At 39.6% G+C, this 22,424-nt stretch overlaps 1 protein-coding gene across 1 annotated transcript in view; it reads right to left on the bottom strand.

Moving 5' to 3' along the window:
* LOC128642832 (discoidin domain-containing receptor 2-like) overlaps window positions 1-22,424 on the bottom strand; it is a 1,143,904-nt gene that overhangs the window by 154,774 nt on the left and 966,706 nt on the right. The window contains exon 15 of the mRNA XM_053695673.1: window positions 11,019-11,216. Within this exon, the coding sequence (XP_053551648.1) occupies window positions 11,019-11,216 (198 nt within the window). The remainder of the gene's footprint in view (window positions 1-11,018; window positions 11,217-22,424) is intronic.

Genomic DNA, 22,424 nt, shown 5'->3' with positions numbered 1-22,424 from the left:
ATTATTACATTGAATTTTGTTTTCCTCAGTCTTGCTGACTGAGAAGTTTCATATCAACATGTTTTCCATTATTCAAGGTAGTTTACTTGCTCAGACCCCAGCTAGTCGCTTATTTCTGTAAATAAGTGCAGTTTATAACCTTGATTGTAGTTTAGGAATGTTGGGGTAAACATAAATATAATAAGTATTTTTCTAATATTTTTACCCTATATGCGAGAGCCATCTACTGTTAGAACAATAATATTTCATCTAATTAATTTTATGTTAATTAATGATTAAAATATTATAATTAATGACTCCTCCTAGATGAAAGAATGGGAATATATAGGGTCTAGCCCAAGGGGAGGGGGTCGTTTTCCTGGGCTTTTGAACTGGTCACATAATTTATGGAGTTGGTAATTTTCTAATCAACTACAGAGGTCCGAGATTATTGGATTATAACTGCTGAGACGAGTTTAGCCTATTGGGACAGACCTACGACCTGACAGTTTGATTCCTGTCTGCAAAAGGGGGAATTTATTTACTTTGGTGATGTATGAAAGAAAGTCACTTTAGATGTTAATATCATTAAGATTTACATTTAACATTTATGTAAAATGCCTTTTCATATTTAATCAGGTAAATTAATTAATTGTTTTATAGCTTTGTGTTTTCTTTATAAAATTCCTACCACCTGGTCTTATTTGTCGACAATAACACCGGGTGAATGAGGAATTAGGATAGATTATCATCTGACGGTTTGTCATAATTATTAATCTACCTGATTCTCCGCAATTACCTTAGAGGGTTTTAATGAAATATTTGGTTCTTATCATCATGCCAATGGTTGTGTTATTTTGAAAATATGACTTAATCATCTTTATAGTTTAATCTCTGTATTATTCTGTTTTCCTTGCTATTTGTAGTTATGTTATAGCGTTAGTGATTATTATAGAACTGGTGATTATTATAGAACTGTAGTTTATATCTCTGTAATATTTTGATTGCTTAAGTTTCTATTAAATGCTAATTATTAATAACAAAATACTTTAATAAAGATAATTTTTTTCTTTGTTATTCATCTGGTGTCGGTATAATTAATAGACTGATAGCAACTAAAAGGATTCAGATTTGTTTATTACCTTTCATAACTTATAGAAAAATTTGTCATTTAAAATTGCACCATTTCACATAATATACTTTTATAGATAAAGGTAATATTCATAACATCTCAAAGATTGACAAATATTAAAAACACATTGCTCAGGCACCACTTACCAAATGTATTCTGTTATATAAATGGAATTAGTAATAGCTGATTTTACAATATTATTAATAATATGCATTTAGGCTGCACTTGAAGCTGTGAATAAATACATTTGGCTATATTACGAGTTTTGCGTTATAGTGAAAAAGCAGCGTTATCGGGTTATAACGCTGCTTTTTCACTACCGCTGGTATTACAAGTCTTGCAGATTTAGGGGCACCGCACACTTTTTTGGCCTTACCGCAAATCAACTTACGCAATTTGCAATTAGACGCAATTAGTCTATTTTCAATGGGACTTTCATAGCGCCGGTATTACGAGCTTGTCCTGGGAGGACAAATAGTGAGCGGTACACGCTATCCCATCAAGATTTGTACCGTATTTTAAAGTCAATAGTTATGAGTTTTACACTACAAAGCTGTAGCATAAAACTCATAACTAAAGTGCTAAAAAATACACTAACACCCATAAACTACCTGTTAACCCCTAAACCGAGGCCCTCCCGCATCGAAAACACTAAATTAAATTATTAACCCTTAATCTGCCGCTCCAGACATCGCCGCCACAATAATAAACATATTAACCCCTAAACCGCCGCACTCCCGCCTTGCAAACACTATTTAAATATTATTAACCCCTAATCTGCTGTCCCTAACATCTCCGCCACCTACCTACATTTATTAACCCCTAATCTGCCACCCCCAATGTCGCCGCCACTATATTAAATTTATTAACACCTAAATCTAAGTCTAACCCTAACCCTAACACCCCCTAACTTAAATATAATTAAAATAAATCTAAATAAAACTTACTATCATTACCTAAATAATTCCTATTTAAAACTAAATACTTACCTATAAAATAAACCCCAAGATAGCTACAATATAACTAATAGTTACATTGTAGCTAGCTTAGGGTTTATTTTTATTTTACAGGCAACTTTGTATTTATTTTAACTAGGTACAATAGTTATTAAATAGTTATTAACTATTTAATAACTACCTAGTTAAAATAAAGACACATTTACCTGTAAAATAAATCCTAACCTACAATTACATTACCAAAATTAAATACAATTAACTAAATTCAAAACAATTAGCTAAATTACAAATAAAAAACACTAAATTACAGAAAAAAATAATAAAAAATTACAAGATCTTTAAACTAATTACACCTTATCTAATAGCCCTATCAAAATAAAAAAAAACACCCAAAATAAAAAAAAAACCTAGCCTAAACTAAACTACCAATACCCTTTAGAGGGCCTTTTACGGGGCATTGCCCCAAAGAAATCAGCTCTTTTACCTGTAAAAAAAAATACAAACAACCCCGCCAACAGTAAAACCCACCCCCCACACAACCAACCCCCCAAATAAAACCCTAACTAAAAAAACCTAAGCTCCCCTTTGCCCTGAAAAGGGCATTTGGATGGGCATTGCCCATAAAAGGGCATTTAGCTCTATTGCGGCCCAAAGCCCTAACCTAAAAATAAAACCCACCTAATACACCCTTAAAAAATCCACTTACCAGGAGAAGTTTTCATCCAAGCGGCAAGATGTCCTCAACGAAACCGGCAGAAGTGGTCCTCCAGACGGGCAGAAGTGGTCCTCCAGACGGGCAGAAGTCTTCACCTAGACAGCATCTTCTATCTTCATCCTTCCAACGCAGAGCGGCTCCATCTTCAAAACATTTGGCACGGAGCATCCTGACGTCTTCTTGCTGAATGAAGGTTCCTTTAAATGACATCATCCAAGATGGCATCCCTTAGATTCCGATTGGCTGATCAGCCGATAGGATTGAGCTTGCATTCTATTGGCTGTTCCAATCAGCCTATTGGCTGTTCCAATCAGCCAGATGTCTTGAAGATGGAGCCGCTCCGCATAAGTGGATCTTCGGGGGTTAGTGTTAGGATTTTTTAAGGGTGTATTGGGTGGGTTTTATTTTTAGGTTAGGGCTTTGGGCCGCAATAGAGCTAAATGCCCTTTTAAGGGCAATGCCCATCCAAATGTCCTTTTCAGGGCAATGGGGAACTTAGGTTTTTTTAGTTAGGGTTTTATTTGGGGGGTTGGTTGTGTGGGTGGTGGGTTTTACTGTTGGGGGGTTGTTTGTAAAAAAATTTTTAGGTAAAAGAGCTGATTTCTTTGGGGCAATGCCCCGCAAAAGGCCCTTGTAAGGGCTATTGGTAGTTTAGTTTAGGCTAGGGTTTTTTTTTTTATTGGGGGGGGGGCTTTTTTTTATTTTTAAGGGCTATTAGATTAGGTGTAATTAGTTTAAAGATCTTGTAATTTGTTTTTTATTTTCTGTAATTTAGTGTTTTTTTGTAATTTAGCTAATATTATTTAATTTAGTTAATTGTATTTAATTTAGGGAATTTATTTAATTGTAGGGTTAGGTTAGGTGTAATTGTAACTTAGGTTAGGTTTTATATTACAGGTTAATTTGTATTTATTTTAGCTAGGTAGTTAGTAAATAGTTAATAACTATTTAGTAACTATTCTACCTAGTTAAAATAAATACAAGCTTGCCTGTAAAATAAAAATAAAACCTAAGCTAGATACAATGTAACTGTTAGTTATATTGTAGCTATCTTACAGTTTATTTTACAGGTAAGTATTTAGTTTTAACTAGGAATAATTTAGGTAATAATTGTAGGTTTAATTTAGATTTATTTTAATTATATTTAAGTTAGGGGGTGTTAGGGTAAGACTTAGGTTTAGGGGTTAATAAATATAATATAGTGGCGGCGACGTTGGGGGCGGCAGATTAGGGGTTAATAATATTTAACTAGTGTTTGCGATGCGGGAGTACGGTGGTTTAGGGGTCAATATGTTTATTATAGTGGTGGCGACATTGGGGACGGCAGATTAGGGGTTAATAACATTATGTAGGTATCGGCGATGTAGGAAGGTGGCGGCAATGTTAGGGACGGCAGATTAGGAGTTAATAATATTTAACTAGTGTTTGCGATGCGGGAGTACGGTGGTTTAGGGGTCAATATGTTTATTATAGTGGTGGCGACATTGGGGACGGCAGATTAGGGGTTAATAACATTATGTAGGTATCGGCGATGTTGTGGGCAGCAGATTAGGGGTTAATAAATATAATGTAGGTGTTGGCGATGTTGGGGGCAGCAGATTAGGGGTTCATAAGTATAATGTAGGTGTCGGCGATGTCCGGAGCGGCAGATTAGGGGTTAATAAATATAATGTAGGTGTCGGCGATGTCTGGGGTGGCAGATTAAGGGTTAATATGTTTATTATAGTGGCGGTGACGTTGGGGGCGGCAGATTATGGGTTAATAACATTATGTAGGTGTCAGCGATGTTGTGGGCAGCAGATTAGGGGTTAATAAATATAATGTAGGTGTCGGCGATGTTGGGGGCAGCAGATTAGGGGTTAATAAGTGTAAGATTAGGGGTGTTTAGACTCTGGGTTCATGTTAGGGTGTTAGGTGTAATCATAAAATGTGTTTCCCCATAGGAATCAATGGGGCTGCGTTACTGAGCTAAACGCTGCTTTTTTGCAGGTGTTAGACTTTTTCTCAGCCGGCTCTCCCCATTGATGTCTATGGGGAAATTGTGCACGAGCACGTACAACCAGCTCACCACTGCCTTAAGCAGCGCTGGTATTGGAGTGCGGTATGGAGCACAGTTTTGCTCTATGCTCACTTCTTGCCTTTTAACGCCAGGTTTGTAAAAACCTGTAATACGAGTGCTGTAGGAAAGTGAGTGGTGAGAATAAAGTACAAGTTAGCACCGCACCCCTAATAACGCAAAACTCGTAATCTAGCCGATTGGTTTCAAAAATATAATAGCACCGAAATAAACTGGGGCTAGGCTCCTACAATCCAGGAGCTCAATTACATTTATCTCTCAGTAAACATTGTAATTATTTTATGACATTTCCATATTAATTATGCTAAAGAAGACATTCAAATGAGTTATCTAGGTTAGCATATATACATATGTGAGATACATCTAATATCTCATGAATATGTGAAATCCTTCTAGCCTTGCAAGAGGCTAGGAGATAAATTAATGATTCCCTTTCCTTGGTGGCACAAAAACAGGCACTTAAAATTCAGCAAAGATTCTATACCAACGGTAACTGTACAAGCCGAATGCTAGCTACAGCTCTTAAAAACAGAAACTCACAAACATATGTATACAATTAAATTGCAAAAAAGGTAAACTTCTTAGTGAAAACAAAATTTATATTATTTATAGTGAAATATTATAAACTAGTCCGAAAACCCGTGTACATGGGCCATTTTTTGCAGTATAGAGGTCCCACCCCTTGCTCACTCTCTCCCCCCTCTATTTTGCTCTCTCTCTCCCCCCTCTCTTTTGCTCTCTCCCCCCTCTTTTGCTCTCTCTCCCCCCTCTTTTGCTCTCTCTCCCCCTCTTTTGCTCTCTCTCCCCCCTCTTTTGCTCTTTCTTTCCCCTCTCTTTTGCTCTCTCTCCCATCTCTTTTGCTCTTTCTCTCCCCCTCTTTTGCTCTCTCACTCCCCTCGTTTGCTTTCTTCCCTCTCTTTTGCTCTTTCTCTACCCCCTCTTTTGCTCTTTCTCTACCCCCTCTTTTGCTCTCTCTCCCCCCTCTTTTGCTCTCCCTCCCCCCTTTTGCACTCTCCCCCCTTTAGCTCCAACTCCCCTCTTTTTCTCTCCCCCTCTTTTCCTCTCTCTCCCCCTATCTCCCCCCTCTTTTGCTCTCTCTACCCCTTCTTTTGCTCTCTCTTCCCCTTCTTTTGCTCTCTCTCGCCCTCTTTTGCTCTCTCTCCCCCTCTTTTGCTCTCTTCCTCCTTTCTTTTGCTCTCTCTCCCCCCTCTTTTGCTTTCTCCCCCTTTTTTGCTCTCTCTCCCCCTCTTTTTTTCTCTCTCCCCCCTCTTTTGCTATCTCTCCTTCTCTTTCCCCCTCTATCCCCCCTCTTTTGCTCTCTTTCCCCCTCTATCCCCCCTCTTTTGCTCTCTCCCCCCCTCTTCTGCTTTCCCCCCTCTTTTGCTGTCTCCCCCTCTCTTTTGATCTCTCCCCCCTTTTTTGCTCTCTTCCCCTCTCTTTTGCTCTCTCCCTCCTTCTTCTGCTCTCTCTCGCCCCTCTCTTTTGCTCTCTCCTGCCTCTCTTTTGCTCTCTCTCCCCTCTCTTTTGTTCTCTCTCCCCTCTCTTTTGCTCTCTCTCTCCCTCTTTTGCCATCTCTCCCCCTCTTTTGCTCTCTCTCCTCTCCCCCCTCTTTTGCTCTCTCTCACTCTTTTGCCCTCACTCCCCATCTTTTGCTCTCTGTCCTCTCCCCCCTCTTTTGCTCTCTCTCTCCCTCTTTTGCCCTCTCTCCCCTCTTTTGCTCTCTATCCTCACCCCCCTATTTTGCTCTCCCCTCCCTCTCTTTTGCTCTCTATTCTCCCTCTCTTTTCCTCTTTCTCCTTCCTCTTTGTCGCTATCTCTCAGCCACGCTCAGTCCCGCCAACCACACCCCCTTCATGCGCACACCCGGACGCGCCCCTTGCCACGCCCGCCAGTCACGCCTCCTCACAGCTGTCCCGTCCGGCCACACCCCCACTACGGCGCTCATCCTCTCTGCTGCTCAAGGCCAGGTATGTTTGTCCTTGCGCAGTTTCTACTGCGCATGACTGCATCTGACAAACATACCTGGTCTTTTATTATATAGGATAAATATTAGCTCGCCAGCTCTTAAAAAATTAAAAACATTACCCCTACCACAGAGAAAGTCAGTAGCAGATAAGGCAGAAATGTCTATTAGTGACAACAGGGAAGAAGAAGTGACAGTCGAAAAAATTAACTGACCTGCTGCCATAGCATACAGTAATTTATCCTTAAAAGCATAAGAAACAGAGGACTATGCTAACTTGCGGCTAGATTACAAGTTTTGTCGGTAAAAACTTGCAGGGCTAATGCTCCTTTTTTTTCCAGCGCTCATTTTAAACAACGCTGGTATTACAAGTTTTCTGAATGGCTGCGTTAGCCTCAGAAAAGTGAGCGTTGAGCAAATTTAGCTCCACTTCTACCTGTAATACCAGCGTTGCTTATGGTAGCGGTAAGCTGGCAAAACGTGCTCGTACACGATTTCCCCATAGGATACAATGGGGCTGAGCTGGCTGAAAAAAACCTAACACCTGCAAAAAAGCAGCGTTCAGCTCTTAACGCAGCCCCATTGTTTTCTATGGGAAAACACTTTCTAAGTCTACACCTAACACCCTTACATGAAGCCCGAGTCTAAACACCCCTAACCTTACACTTATTAACCTCTAATCTGCCGCCCCCAACATCGTCGCCACCTGCATTATACTATTAACCCCTAATCTGCTGCTCCAGACACTGCCGCCACCTACATTATCCCTATGAACCCCTAATCTGCTGCCCCTAACATCACCGACACCTATATTATAATTATTAACCCCTAACCTTCCACCCCCAACGTCGCCGCCACCTACCTACAATTATTAACGCCTAATCTTCCGCCCCAACGTCGCCGCTACTATATTAAATGTATTAACCCCTAAACTTAAGTCTAACCCTAACCCTAACACCCCCTAACTTAAATCTATTTTTAATAAATCTAAATAAAATTTCTATAATTAAATAAATTATTCCTATTTAAAACTAAATACTTACCTATAAAATAAACCCTAATATAGCTACAATATAACTAATAGTTACATTGTAGCTATTTTAGGATTTATATTTATTTTACAGGCAACTTTGTATTTATTTTAACTAGGTACAATAGCTATTCGTTAATAACTATTTAATAGCTACCTAGTTAAAATAATTACAAAATTACCTGTAAAATAAATCCTAACCTGTTACAAATACACCTAACACTACACTATCAATAAATGAATTAAATAAATTAACTACAATTATCTAAAATAAATTACAATTAAATAAACTAAACTATAGTAAAAAAAACCCCACTAAATTACAAAAAACTAAAAATATTACAAGAAGTTTAATCTAATTACATTTAATCTAAGAGCCTAATAAAATAAAAAAGCCCCCCCCCCAAAATAATAAAATACCCTATCCTAAACTAAATTACAAAGTAATCAGCTCTTTTACCAGCCCTTAAAATGGCTTTTTGTGGGGCATTGCCCCAAAGTAATCAGCTCTTTTACCTGTAAAAAAAAGAAATACAATACCCCCAACATTATAACCCACCACCCACACACCCCTACTCTAAAACCTACCCGATCCCCCCTTAAAAAAAACTAACACTACCCCATTGAAGATCACCCTACCTTGAGCCGTGTTCACCCAGCCAGGCACCGATGGGGCAGAAGAGGACATCCGGACCAGCAGAAGTCTTCATCCTATCCGGGCAGAAGAGGACATCCAGACCGGCAGAAGGCTTCATCCAGGCGGCATCTTCTATCTTCATCCTTCTGGAGCGGAGCCATCTTCTATCCAGCCGACGCGCAGCCATCCTCTTCAATCGAAGTCCTAACTCAGAATGAAGGTTCCTTTAAATTACGTCATACAAGATGGCGTCCCTCGAATTCCGATTGGCTGATAGGATTCTATCAGTCAATCGGAATTAAGGTAGGAAAAATCCGATTGGTTGATTTAATCAGCCAATCGAATTGAAGTTCAATCCGATTGGCTGATTGGATCAGCCAATAGAATGCAAGGTCAATTCTATTGGCTTATCCAATCAGCCAATCGGGTTGAACTTCAATCCGATTGGCTGATTAAATCAACCAATCGGATTTTTCCTACCTTAATTCCGATTGGCTGATAGAATCCTATCAGCCAATCGGAATTCGAGGGACGCCATCTTGGATGACGTCATTTAAAGGAACCTTCATTCTGCGTTAGGACTTCGATTGAAGAGGATGGCTCTGCGTCGGCTGGATAGAAGATGGCTCCGCTCCGCTCCGGAAGGATGAAGATAGAAGATGCCGCCTGGATGAAGATGTCTGCTGGTCCGGATGTCCTCTTCTGCCCCATCGGTGCCCGGCTGGGTGAACATGGCTCAAGGTAGGGTGATCTTCAATCAGGTAGTGTTTTTGTAAGGGGGGATTGGGTGGGTTTTAGAGTAGGGGTGTGTGGGTGGTGGGTTGTAATGTTGGGGGGGTATTGTATTTCTTTTTACAGGTAAAAGAGCTAATTACTTTGGGGCAATCCCCCGCAAAAAGCCCTTTTAAGGGCTGGTAAAAGAGCGGATTACTTTGTAATTTAGTTTAGGATAGGGAATTTTATTATTTTGGGGGGCTTTTTTATTTTATTAGGGGACTTATATTAGGTGTAATTAGATTAAACTTCTTGTAATATTTTTTATTTTTTGTAATTTAGTGTTTGTTTTTGTAATATAGTTTAGTTTATTTAATTGTATTTTATTTTAGATAATTGTAGTTAATTTATATAATTAATTTATTTATAGTGTAGTGTTAGGTGTATTTGTAACTTAGGTTAGGATTTATTTTACAGGTAATTTTGTAATTATTTTAACTAGGTATCTATTAAATAGTTATTAACTATTTAATAGCTATTGTACCTAGTTAAAATAAATACAAAGTTGCCTGTATAATAAATATAAATCCTAAAATAGCTACAATGTAACTATTAGTTATATTGTAGCTATATTAGGGTTTATTTTATAGGTACGTATTTAGTTTTAAATAGGATTAATTTATTTAATTATAGTAATTTTATTTTGATTTATTTAAATTATATTTAATTTAGGGGGGTGTTAGGGTTAGACTTAGGTTTAGGGGTTAATAACTTTATTATAGTAGCGGCGACGTTGGGGGCGGGAGATTAGGGGTTAATAATTGTAGGTAGGTGGCGGCGACGTTGGGGGGCAGATTTAGGGGTTAATAAAATTTAATATAGTGTTTGAGAGGCGGTAGTACGGCGGTTTAGCGGTTAATACATTTATTATAGTGGTGGCGATGTCCGGTCGGCAGATTAGGGGTTAATAAGTGTAGGTAGGTGGCGGCGGCGTTGGGGACGGCAGATTAGGGGTTAATAAATATAATGTAGGTGTCGACGATGTTAGGAGCAGCAGATTAGGGGTTCATAGGTATAATGTAGGTTGCGGCAATGTCCGGTCGGCAGATTAGGGGTTGAATAATTTTATTATAGTGTTTGCGATGTGGGGGGCCTCGGTTTAGGGTTAATAGGTAGTTTATGGGTGTTAGTGTACTTTTTAGCACTTTAGTTAAGATCTTTATGTTCCGGCGTTAGCCCATAAAACTCTTAACTACTGACTTTTATATGCGTTAGGGGTCTTGGAGGTAGAGGATGTACCGCTCACTTTCTCCAAGACTTGTAATACCAGCGTTAGGCAAATCCCATTAAAAAGATAGGATACGCAATTGATGTAAGGGGATTTGCGGTATGGAAAAGTTGCGGAAAAAAAGTGAGCGGTAGACCCTTTCCTGCCTTACTTGTAATACCAGCGGGCATTAAATAGCAGCGTTAGGACCTCTTAACGCTGCTTTTTAAAGCTAACGCAGAACTTGTAATCTAAGCGTTGATTTGGGCGTGCATGTTAAATAGTTAGAGAGTGTGCTCCATAGCTTAAAAGCAAAGATAAGACTGGGATACCTGAGAGGTGGGAGGGATTAAGTGCTCTTGTAGTTTTTGAAATCTTTGCCTCCTCCTAGTGGTCAGGAGGTGAATCCCAGGAGAAACGGCTTGAGGACTCTCAGCAACTTATGAAATAAATTGTATTTCATTCTCTGTGCTTACTGCAAAAGTATTTTTTTCCTTTACTTTCAGTGAAAATTCAAACAAAGTAAAATCTAGCATAGTTGTGCTCACCTGACAGATGGGATATTATTGGCAATAGTAAATTGACTACGGATCTCTCTCTGAGACAGGAATTGATTAAGATCTCCATTCTCCATATACTCTGTGATCATGCACAATGGATCATCCCGGACACAGACACCCAACAAGCGGATGATGTTGGGATGTTTCAGCCTGGAGATGATTTTTATCTCTTTCAAGAAGTCATTTCTGGGAAATAGAAAACAAGTCATGTAAAAAAAATAGTTAATAAACAGCAGGCAACACTAAAGACTGCAAACAAATCAGGAGATAATTAGTCACAAACACTGTGTAATATATATATATAATCAGGGCTCAAAATTACAGGTTGCAAGCTACTAACCAGGCCAAAATGTTACTCACCACTTCTGGTCTTACCCACTAGCTGCCCACACCACACCAACTACCCTCTTTGCATATGTTATGCCATTGTGAAATTCATTATTGTGCAGTCATTTTTTATATATTTTTTTTATACCTTAACAAATTAAATAATGCTACATACAGCAATAGATTAACAAAAGTAAGTGCATAGCATGAACTAGGTGGTTCTGGGTAAGACAACAGATGGATAGAAATAGGAAGTTGTTGAAGTGAGAGATTGGAGAAAGAGTGCTGACCGTCATGGAAGGTTTTAGCAGACTTAGAATTTTTATTTTAATTAATATCATCTCTCTCTTCTATCTCGGGCCATATCTTCTCTTTACACTCTTGTTTCCCTCTCTCATATCTCTTTACTCTTTTTTATTTTTTCTCCACTCTCTCGTAAAGCTATCTTCTTCTCCACTTTCACTTTTCCTGTCCAATCTCTCTCTGCCCCGTTTACCCTCTCAAAAGTATATTAATATAACATATCCTTGCCCTTTCTAGGATATATAATATCCCTTCAGATAATATTTTTAGCACATAGCCCAAAATGTGTTTGTCAATGCTGCAATAGGAGTGTACATTTTGCTACTTACAACACGCCACCAGACTTTGTACCGTGAGTGAATGATGATTCAACATTTATTCACTAACTTTCACTTGCCACCATTACATTTCTACTCACCAATGGCTAGTAAAGAGTGGAAATTTTGAGCCCTACACACACACACACACACACATATATATATATATACAGGGAGTGCAGAATTATTAGGCAAGTTGTATTTTTGAGGATTAATTTTATTATTGAACAACAACCATGTTCTCAATGAACCCAAAAAACTCATTAATATCAAAGCTGAATATTTTTGGAAGTAGTTTTTAGTTTGTTTTTAGTTTTAGCTATTTTAGGGGGATATCTGTGTGTGCAGGTGACTATTACTGTGCATAATTATTAGGCAACTTAACAAAAAACAAATATATACCCATTTCAATTATTTATTTTTACCAGTGAAACCAATATAACATCTCAACATTCACAAATATACATTTCTGACATTCAAAAACAAAACAAAAACAAATCAGTGACCAATATAGCCACTTTTCTTTGCAAGGACACTCAAAAGCCTGCCATCCATGGATTCTGTCAGTGTTTTGATCTGTTCACCATCAACATTGCGTGCAGCAGAAACCACAGCCTCCCAGACACTGTTCAGAGAGGTGTACTGTTTTCCCTCCTTGTAAATCTCACATTTGATGATGGACCACAGGTTCTCAATGGGGTTCAGATCAGGTGAACAAGGAGGCCATGTCATTAGATTTTCTTCTTTTATACCCTTTCTTGCCAGCCACGCTGTGGAGTACTTGGACGCGTGTGATGGAGCATTGTCCTGCATGAAAATCATGTTTTTCTTGAAGGATGCAGAATTCTTCCTGTACCACTGCTTGAAGAAGGTGTCTTCCAGAAACTGGCAGTAGGACTGGGAGTTGAGCTTGACTCCATCCTCAACCCGAAAAGGCCCCACAAGCTCATCTTTGATGATACCAGCCCAAACCAGTACTCCACCTCCACCTTGCTGGCGTCTGAGTCGGACTGGAGCTCTCTGCCCTTTACCAATCCAGCCACGGGCCCATCCATCTGGCCCATCAAGACTCACTCTCATTTCATCAGTCCATAAAACCTTAGAAAAATCAGTCTTGAGATATTTCTTGGCCCAGTCTTGACGTTTCAGCTTGTGTGTCTTGTTCAGTGGTGGTCGTCTTTCAGCCTTTCTTACCTTGGCCATGTCTCTGAGTATTGCACACCTTGTGCTTTTGGGCACTCCAGTGATGTTGCAGCTCTGAAATATGGCCAAACTGGTGGCAAGTGGCATCTTGGCAGCTGCACGCTTGACTTTTCTCAGTTCATGGGCAGTTATTTTGCGCCTTGGTTTTTCCACACGCTTCTTGCGACCCTGTTGACTATTTTGAATGAAACGCTTGATTGTTCGATGATCACGCTTCAGAAGCTTTGCAATTTTAAGAGTGCTGCATCCCTCTGCAAGATATCTCACTATTTTTGACTTGTCTGAGCCTGTCAAGTCCTTCTTTTGACCCATTTTGCCAAAGGAAAGGAAGTTGCCTAATAATTATGCACACCTGATATAGGGTGTTGATGTCATTAGACCACACCCCTTCTCATTACAGAGATGCACATCACCTAATATGCTTAAATGGTAGTAGGCTTTCGAGCCTATACAGCTTGGAGTAAGACAACATGCATAAAGAGGATGATGTGGTCAAAATACTCATTTGCCTAATAATTCTGCACTCCCTGTATATATATATATATATATATATATATATATATATATATATATATACACTCTGGTATTAGTACTATGCCTATACACTCATGGCCAAAAATATTGGCACCCCTGCATTTCTGTCACCACTTTGCCCAGAAAATTGATGAAATTACATGTTTAGGCATTCTCATGTTTATTTCTTTTGCTTGTATTGGTATGACACAAAAAGTGGAGAGAAAAAAGCCAAATCTGGCACCCTCAATTTAATATTTGGTAGCACACCCCTTGGAAAAAAATAACTGAAATCAATTGCTTCCTGTAACCATCAATGAGTTTCTTACCCCTCTCTAATGGAATTTTGGACAACTTTTCTTTTGCCAACTGCTCCAGGTCTCTCGGATTGGAAGAGCTCCTTCCCAGCTGCTTTTTTGAGATCTTTCCACAGGTGTTCTATGGGATTGAGATTTGGACTCATTTTTGGCCAGTTCAGTATTCTCCAACACTTTGCCTTAAATCATTTCTGGGTGCTTTTTGACATGTGCTTTGGGTCATTGTACTGCTGTAAGACAAATAACTTCTGACGGAGACCCAACTTTCTGACACTGGCCCCTACATTGCACCACAGAATTCTTTAATAGTCTTCAGATTTCATAATGCCATGCACACAGTCAAGTCATCCAGTGCCTGAAGCAGCAAAGTAATCCCAAAACATTAGTGAACCTCCACCATGTTTGACTGTAGGGACTGTATTCTTTTCTTTAAAAGCCTGATTTCTTTTTCTGAAAACAGTAGAATGCTGGCTTTATCAAAAAGCTGTAATTTTGTTTAGTCTGTCCTCAGCACATTCACCCAAAAGGATTTTGGCTTCCTCAGGTAAATTTTGGCAAACTCAAATCTGGCTTTTTTATTTTTCTGTGCCAGCAGTGGGGTCCTCCTGGGTCTCCTACCATAGTTTCCCTTTTCATTCAGATGGTGACATATAGTGTGAGCTGACACATTTGTACCCTGTGTTTGAATTTGTCTGGAAGTTGATTGAGGTTCTTTATCCACCATTCGAACAATCCTTTGTTGCAATATTTGATCAATTTTTCTCTTTTGTCCACATCCAGGGAGATTAGCTATAGTGCCATGGGCTGTAAACATCTTGACAATGTTGCGCACAGTGGACACAGGAACATTAAGACTTGTAACCTTGAGATTGTCCATGCTTTTCCACAATTTTTGTTCTCAAATCCTCAGTTCTTTCTTTTCTTCATGCTCAGTGTTGCAAACAGAGACACATAACAGAAAGGTTGAGTCAATTTGTCACCATTTTAACTGGTTGGCGGTGTGATTTCTATATTGTCAGTACTTGGAATGCAATTATTTCCTAAATTTTGAGAAGGTGCCAATAATTTTGTCCAGTCCATTTTTTGAGTTTTGCGTGGAATGTGTCAAATTTGGCTTTTTTTTTCTCCACGTTTTTGTGTCATACCAATACAAACAAAAGAAATAAACATGAGAATGCCTAAACATTTGTAATTTCAACAATTTTCTTGATGAAGTAGTGCATTATCTGACCATGACTATATACTGTATATATATATAAATATATATATATATATATATATATATATATATATATATATATATATATATAGAGAGAGAGAGAGAGAGAGAGAAAGAGAGAGAGAGAGAGAGAGAGAGAGAGAGAGAGAGAGAGTGAAAACTATAGTTGTAGTGTGTTGTGTCTTTTTTTTTAAAAAAATGTTGCATGCGCCATTTCAACAGAAGATGTATTTAGAGTATTTGCTAGTTCTATACATTTATTCTGATTTTAACATTTATTTTAAAATTAAATAAAAAATAGATCTCGATTTTAGAAAAAAAAAGAGAGAAAAAAAAAACTTGTTAAAACAATTGCCTTAGATTAGAAATGGAGTGATAATCTATTATTGTTCATGAGGGCTAACTGCGCTCAAGGTAAAAAATTTTCTTTTCCACATTAGGGCAAGTTGAAAGTAAAAAGATAGCTTGTGAGCAAAAGATCCAAGTGCAGTAATTAAAGGACGTCTATGGGGCGCGCTTAATAATATTTTACTAGACCAACTGAAGGTACATTTGGAATACACATTCCGATGTTCTTCACACACACACACACACACACATATATATATATATATAAACATATACAGAGGTATATAGACATATATATTTAAAAATAACAAGAACATTTTTTCCCTCCCACCAGCACCACCACAAAGTCGTTAAATACTGAATGTCACTGTAACAATTGACGATCGGTGCTCTGTAAGCAGATACCTTCTGCCCCTGGTTTCAGCACCGGCTGTCAAAGATGACAGCAGGGCTGCAGCCTTCTGGGTAAAGTAGTTTGTCATGCAGAACTTATGTCAAAAAGGCACAATGGGTTAATTTAACAGTATAAACTGTTCAAATTTACAAGATGTGGTACTAGTATATATGCTACATACATTACACATTACATAATGAAACGTCTGGAACTTTTCTGATATGAAATGACTGAATCTGTGTTTTGCTTATTGGTTCTAAAGTCTAGACAAATGCACAGGGAGAAAATTCTGTTATTCAGAAATTTTCGGTTTGTTTCTTTCCGATCAATTTGGGTCGTCAGGATTTTGGATGCCAGCACATTCGGTTTGCCGAATATTCGGAAGAGAATTTTGATCAGGCCAAAATTCATAACATCCCATAAAAGCCTATGGGAAGCCTGCAAAACATTCCTTTTACCCACAAACTTACACTGCAAGGAAATGCCAACAAACCCAAACCTTCATTGCTATCTGGGACACAAGAACATTTAGGAACTGGAACAAGTTTTACAAAGAAAATTCAAACAATAAGTTGAAATAACATCACCACTTTAAAGTTTTTCCATATGATCATTTTTTATCCATTTAACTCTTTTTTTTCCAAATCCCACATGCTAAAATAGTACCCACATCCCTCACTTTCTCACACACCTGCTCCATAACAAGTTTGTAGTTAATTATCCTTGAAAACTCAACTCAAGAAGGTCAGGAACAGACAAGGGCAGTAGCGGGAAGCATATTAACCAATCTAGGATTCTCATAATAATAGTACATAAAATCCAAAAATACTCCTCCAAGAAAGGAGGACAAACAACATATGTTTACTAGAGTCCCTTGGACACAGAGGCCAGCAGTTCCCTAAGGATTTGGCATTGACAGATGATGACCACAACAGAGCAGGGAGGGCAGTAGCAGGAGTGGGAGCAGCAGAAAGCAGACATACTGAACTAGATAGTTAGGCCTGACAATACATAAACCTCAAAACATACACCTCCAGGCAGAGGAGGAGGGCAACGGCTGCCTAGAGCTCATTGGACATAGCAACCAGCAGTTCCCTGAGGATTTTGCATTGGCAGACGATGACTATCACAGAGCAGGGAGGGCAGAAACAGGAGTGGAGGCAACAGGCAGCAGAGTTACTGAACTAGGTAGGTAGGAATGACAGTACATAAACCTCAAAAATACACCTCCAGGCAGAGGAGGAGGAGGGTAACATGTGCCTAGAGCCCCTTGGAAACAGAGGCCAGCAGTTTCCTGAGGATTTGACATTGGCAGATGATGATCACCATGGAGCATGGAGTGCAAGAGAAGTAGTGGAAAACTTTTGAAAATTAATCGGTGTCAAAGCTAAGCGTTGGGTAACCTAGCACTGGAATGTTAAATTTGAGAAATGCCTGTGGCTCCATGTGACATTTGTGAGTGCTGGAGGTTTAGTATATTACCAGTTAATGAAAAAACTTGCTGATCAAACTTTGTATGGAGGTTTGGGAACAAGAGAAGAGCTCCTAAATTACTGTAGCCAGGGCAGGCCACACAGTCCTCTTGTCATTCCAATAGCTCAGAAAGTCTGCTGTAGGGGGAAGAGATGGTAAGCATTTACAGTCTATGAGGCACTTGATGAAGGGGCATCAGTGGGTCCCACCAGTCTACTCATATTGGCTGCTCTGTCATTGACAATGAATCCAATTTTCACCTTGGTGCCTGCCTGTTCTCCTAACCACTGTGCCACCATCCTGCAATATATTTTCAGTGGTATGCTGCTCATCACACACCTTGGCATGGAAGAGAGCCCTGCCTATCTACCAAAATGCTTATGCCCTGACCGGAGCTGCCTGCAGCTGCACCACCACTAGCACTGACACCACTACTCATCACATGCCCTGGGCTGCCACCAGTGTGCTGTCAGGAGGAGGAAGGCATGATAGCCAATAGGAGCACTCCATAAGTCGGTGGTTAAGTGCACTAACTAGCCAGCTCCTCCTTCAATACAGCAATGCTGAAAGTACTGCATGAAGGGAGATGTTAGTGGGGAACAGCTGATTCCATCAACTGCTTGAAAGACTCCCTTTCCAGCATGACAAAGAGTGCACCACCAACAGCTACCAGCTTACCTATCAGACAGGTTCATTTTCTGGACTGCTGCCTGGATATCACCTTAGAGTGAAACCACCCCAAAATCCACTAGGGCAGGCTGAACAGCTCGCTGTGATGTTGACATTGGTATCTGACTTTGCTTTCTGCCATTAATACTGTGTCCCCTGTCCTGACTAGGGTAGTGCTGCTCCTAGTAGGTGTCATTTCTGACTGTGAGACTGTTGCACTCTTGCTGCTTGTTCCACCTTTCTTCCCTCAATAACACAGCCTTGTGGTGAGTGCAAAGATGTTGGTTCATCCCAGAGCTTGTTAGATAACCCAACACTCTCCCAAGGCTATTTATGATGCTAAACAAAGTTTGAACGATTTAAAGAAGTTACTGTTTCTGCTTGCCCTTCTACCAGAAACTTTGAGATGTAGCAAAGCTAATTCCTTCTGCCCTCCCTTGAACAATTTTTCCTCTCCTAGTGTTAGTGGTGGTGATAATGGTGGAACGCCCATCAACAGAGATTGCACTGCTTGTGGAACTGGCAACATTGCACCCGGACTCTGTGATGGTATCTCTTTTTTCTCCACCATCTCCCCAGGCTTGTAATCAAGTTCTATCTGGTCTAGAGTAAAGGCAGACATGCTAGTAGTTGCAGTAAGACAGTAAGACCTTCATCTCATGAAACAGACTAGGGAATAAACCAGTTCAATACTTTCCTCTTCTCCCTGCCTACTTGGCAAAATGAGATTTCATACTCTCCTGCAGTGTCTATTGCTGCTGCTGTGCTTGCTCAGAGAGCCTTTAAGATTGTGATAAACCCATCTGGCTGCTGCTATAAAAACATGGAGGGAATCAGGAAAGTGGCAGCACTGATGGTAGCACTGGAGCGGACTGGTGCAGGTGGTTTTTTGATTATATTGTGTAAAAAGCTGACATGTGCATGGAGGCTGCATGGTAATCTCGGACCCTACTCAATCTTAGTACTAGGCTTTGAGCCAAAGATGTCAATTCAGCCTCTTCAGCTTCAGTTTCCCTCAATGTTCACTTCTGTTTTAGGGATATGCTTACACAATCCTTACTGCTACTCAGGCTGCTGCTGCTTCTATTCAAGGTAGTGGTGGGCACTGCATATTTCCTACTCCTGGTGGACGTTGGAATGCATGCTACAGCTGATGCTGAAGAAGATATTCCTGCTTCGTCTGCCTCAATTGCCGCTGCTCCTTTAGTTGATTGAGCCAGAGGAGAAGACAATGGCCAATGGGCCGCCAGCAGGGGGGTGTCAACCAACGCGATCATACTCGATCAGGTTGAATTCCGGCGATTCCTGTCCGCCTGATCTGAGCAGGCGGCCAGGGTTATGGAGCAGCGGTCTTTGTGACCGCTGCTCCATAACTTGTGTTTCTGGCGAGTCTGAAGACTCGCCAGAAACACGGGCTGTCAAGCTCCGTTCGGAGCTTAATAGATAGGCCCCAAGGACACTACACTGGTAGAGATGGTGCTGGTACTACTGGTGGTAGTGGAAACTGAAAACATGATACACTCTGATCAACTAACAATTTGATGACAGAATAATATAATTATATAAGGATTTTTTTGGAGAGGTTAGTGCCCCCACTGCAATAGCAATTATTATGTTGTCAATTAGATAAGGGTTACTAGTAATATTCCCTAATATATATTTAGACATATATAATAAAATATTATATATTTCCTAAATAACTATAGAAAACAAAATTTAAATAAAAATATGCAGTTATGTGCACTAATTACAGTAAAGAAAAAATAATTATGCACACAAAGGGCAACACATATTTTGTTTAAACCTTGTGTATATTCCACAAAATAAGGCAGCAGTCACAGGCTATTCTCCCACAGCAATATTTTTAATAAACTAAACCTGCAGGTTAAAGTTAAACTAACCGCAAGAAAAACATGCTTACCTGATAAATGTATTTATTTCCGAGCATGGAGAGTCCACAAAACATTATAATTACTAATGGGATATTTACTCCTGGCCAGCAGAGCTGTTAAGTATCACTTCCCTTACCCATAACCACCCATAGTGGGAACCAATACCCAAGCTAGAGGAAAACAGAATGAATAGGGAGTGAGAACAAGACAGGCTGATCTAAACTGAAGGCACCACTGGTTGAAGAACCTTTCTCCCAATAGAAGCCTCAGCTGAGGCAAAAGTATTACATTTGTAGAATTTGGAAAAAGTATGAATAGAAGACCAAGTTACCGCCTTACAGATTTGCTCCACAGAAGCTTCATTTTTGAAAGCCCATGGAGATGAAACAGCTCTAGTGGAATGAGCCATAATTCTCTCAGGAGGCTGCTGTCCAGCTGTCTCATAAGCTACTAAAGAGATTGACATGGGCACCGCATAGCCCCAATACTTGCTTGCAGGGAAAAGTACCCATTAAAAGGATTCAAATCTTCAGACACCATCTTCGCCATCCTCCCGTGATCAAGGCAAAGAGAATGACTGGGGGATATAAGTAAGGGAAGCGATACTTAACAGCTCTGCTGGGGTGCTCTCAATGCCATAGGAAAGAAATAGAATGTGTATGCACACAAATGGTTAAACTGTATTGTAAATTTGTTTTTGCCCAAATTAAGGCAGCAGGCCTAATGATCTGTCACATGCTACGCCCCCACACAGAAATATAATAATTAAGGGCCAGATTACAAGTGGAGTGCAAGCGAAAAAGGGGTTTATCACGGGTGTTTGCACAAGTTGGGATTTTTGATCATATTACAAGTTGAAAGTACACAGGATCATTTGAATGCACAATCAATCATTGAGCACAGTTAATGCTCGTCTGAATATCGCCTCCTCAGAGCACATAAAAAATACATAACAAAGGGTATATGAGGTCTCAGGTGTTAGAAAAAAAAAAAGGAAGCAAAGGGCTTTAACATACATATAGATGTCTGAAGATGGATATGTACAGTATGTATAGCTCTATATATATCTATCATGTCCGCTCGCACATTAATAAATATGCCCCATACACACACATATAAACATATATATATATATGTATATATTTGTATAGAGATATATTTATGTATTTATATGTGTATATATGTATTTACAGACATATATACATATATACACATATAAACACATAGGGGCCAAATTATAAAGGTGCGAATGGAGCTTGATGCCCCTTGTTTCCGGCAAACCTTCAGGATCGCCGGAAACAGAAGTTATGAAGCTGCTCCATAACTTGTCAGCCTGCTCTGAGGCAGCGGACAGAAATCAACCAGATCTAATATGACCGGGTTGATTTACACCCCCTGTTAGCGGCCAATCTACAGGGGCCAGTATTGCACAAGCAGTTCTGATGGACATTTAGCGTATCATATCCGCTGCACATCGATAAATGCCAACTGCATACGCATTTATGAGAGCTACTGAAATTCTAGTGGCTATTCAAATCAGCCAATAGAATTTCAGTAACTCTCTTCCTATTGGCTGATTTGAACTGCCAATAGGATTTCAGTGGCTCTCATCCTATTGGCTGATTTGAATTTCAAAAATTAAATCAGCCAATAAGAATGCAAGGGACGCCGTTTTGAAAAGGCTCCCTTGCACTGAAGATTTAGTATACGGCGGCGGCGGCCATATAAAGAGGATGCTCCATGCCGGATGTCTTCAGGATAGACCAGCTTCGCACCACCGAGATGAAGATAGAAGATGCAGTTTGGATGAAGATAGAAGACGCCGCCTGGCTGAATGAAGACCTCGCCGCCTGGATGAAGACTTCGCCGTCTGGATGTCCGGACTTCAGAAACTGTAAGTGAATCGTCAGGGGTTAATGTTAGGTTTTTAAAACTTTTTTGGGGTGATTGTTTTTTAGATTAGGGTTTGGGCGTTCTTAAAAGAGCTAAATGCCCTTTTTTCAGCATTCAGCTCTTTTTCTTGCCCTGAAAAAGGCCAATTTCAGGGCAATGGGTAGCTTAGGTTTTTGCCCTTTTCAGGGCAATGGGTAACTTAGGTTTTTGTTAGAGTCAGGTTTTTTTATTTTGGGGGGGTTGGTTGGGTGGTGGGTTTTACTGTTGGGAGGTCTTTGTATTTTTTAAAGGGACACTCAGGTTAAATTGAATTTTCATGATTATGATACAGCATGTAATTTTAAACAACTTTCCAATTTACTTCCATTATAAAAAATGTGCACAGTCTTTTATGTTTACAATTTTTGAGTCACCAGATCCTGCTGAGCATGTGCAAGAATTCACAGACTATACGTTTATGCATTTGTGATTGGCTGATTGCTATCACATGGTACAAGGGGAGTGGAAATATACATAACTTTGAAAT

The sequence above is a fragment of the Bombina bombina genome, chromosome 12 (genome assembly GCF_027579735.1).
Source record: "Bombina bombina isolate aBomBom1 chromosome 12, aBomBom1.pri, whole genome shotgun sequence".
Classification (NCBI taxonomy): Eukaryota; Metazoa; Chordata; class Amphibia; order Anura; family Bombinatoridae; genus Bombina; species Bombina bombina.
Note: the sequence above shows the minus strand (reverse complement) of the source record. Positions and strands in the feature narration are given on the sequence as shown.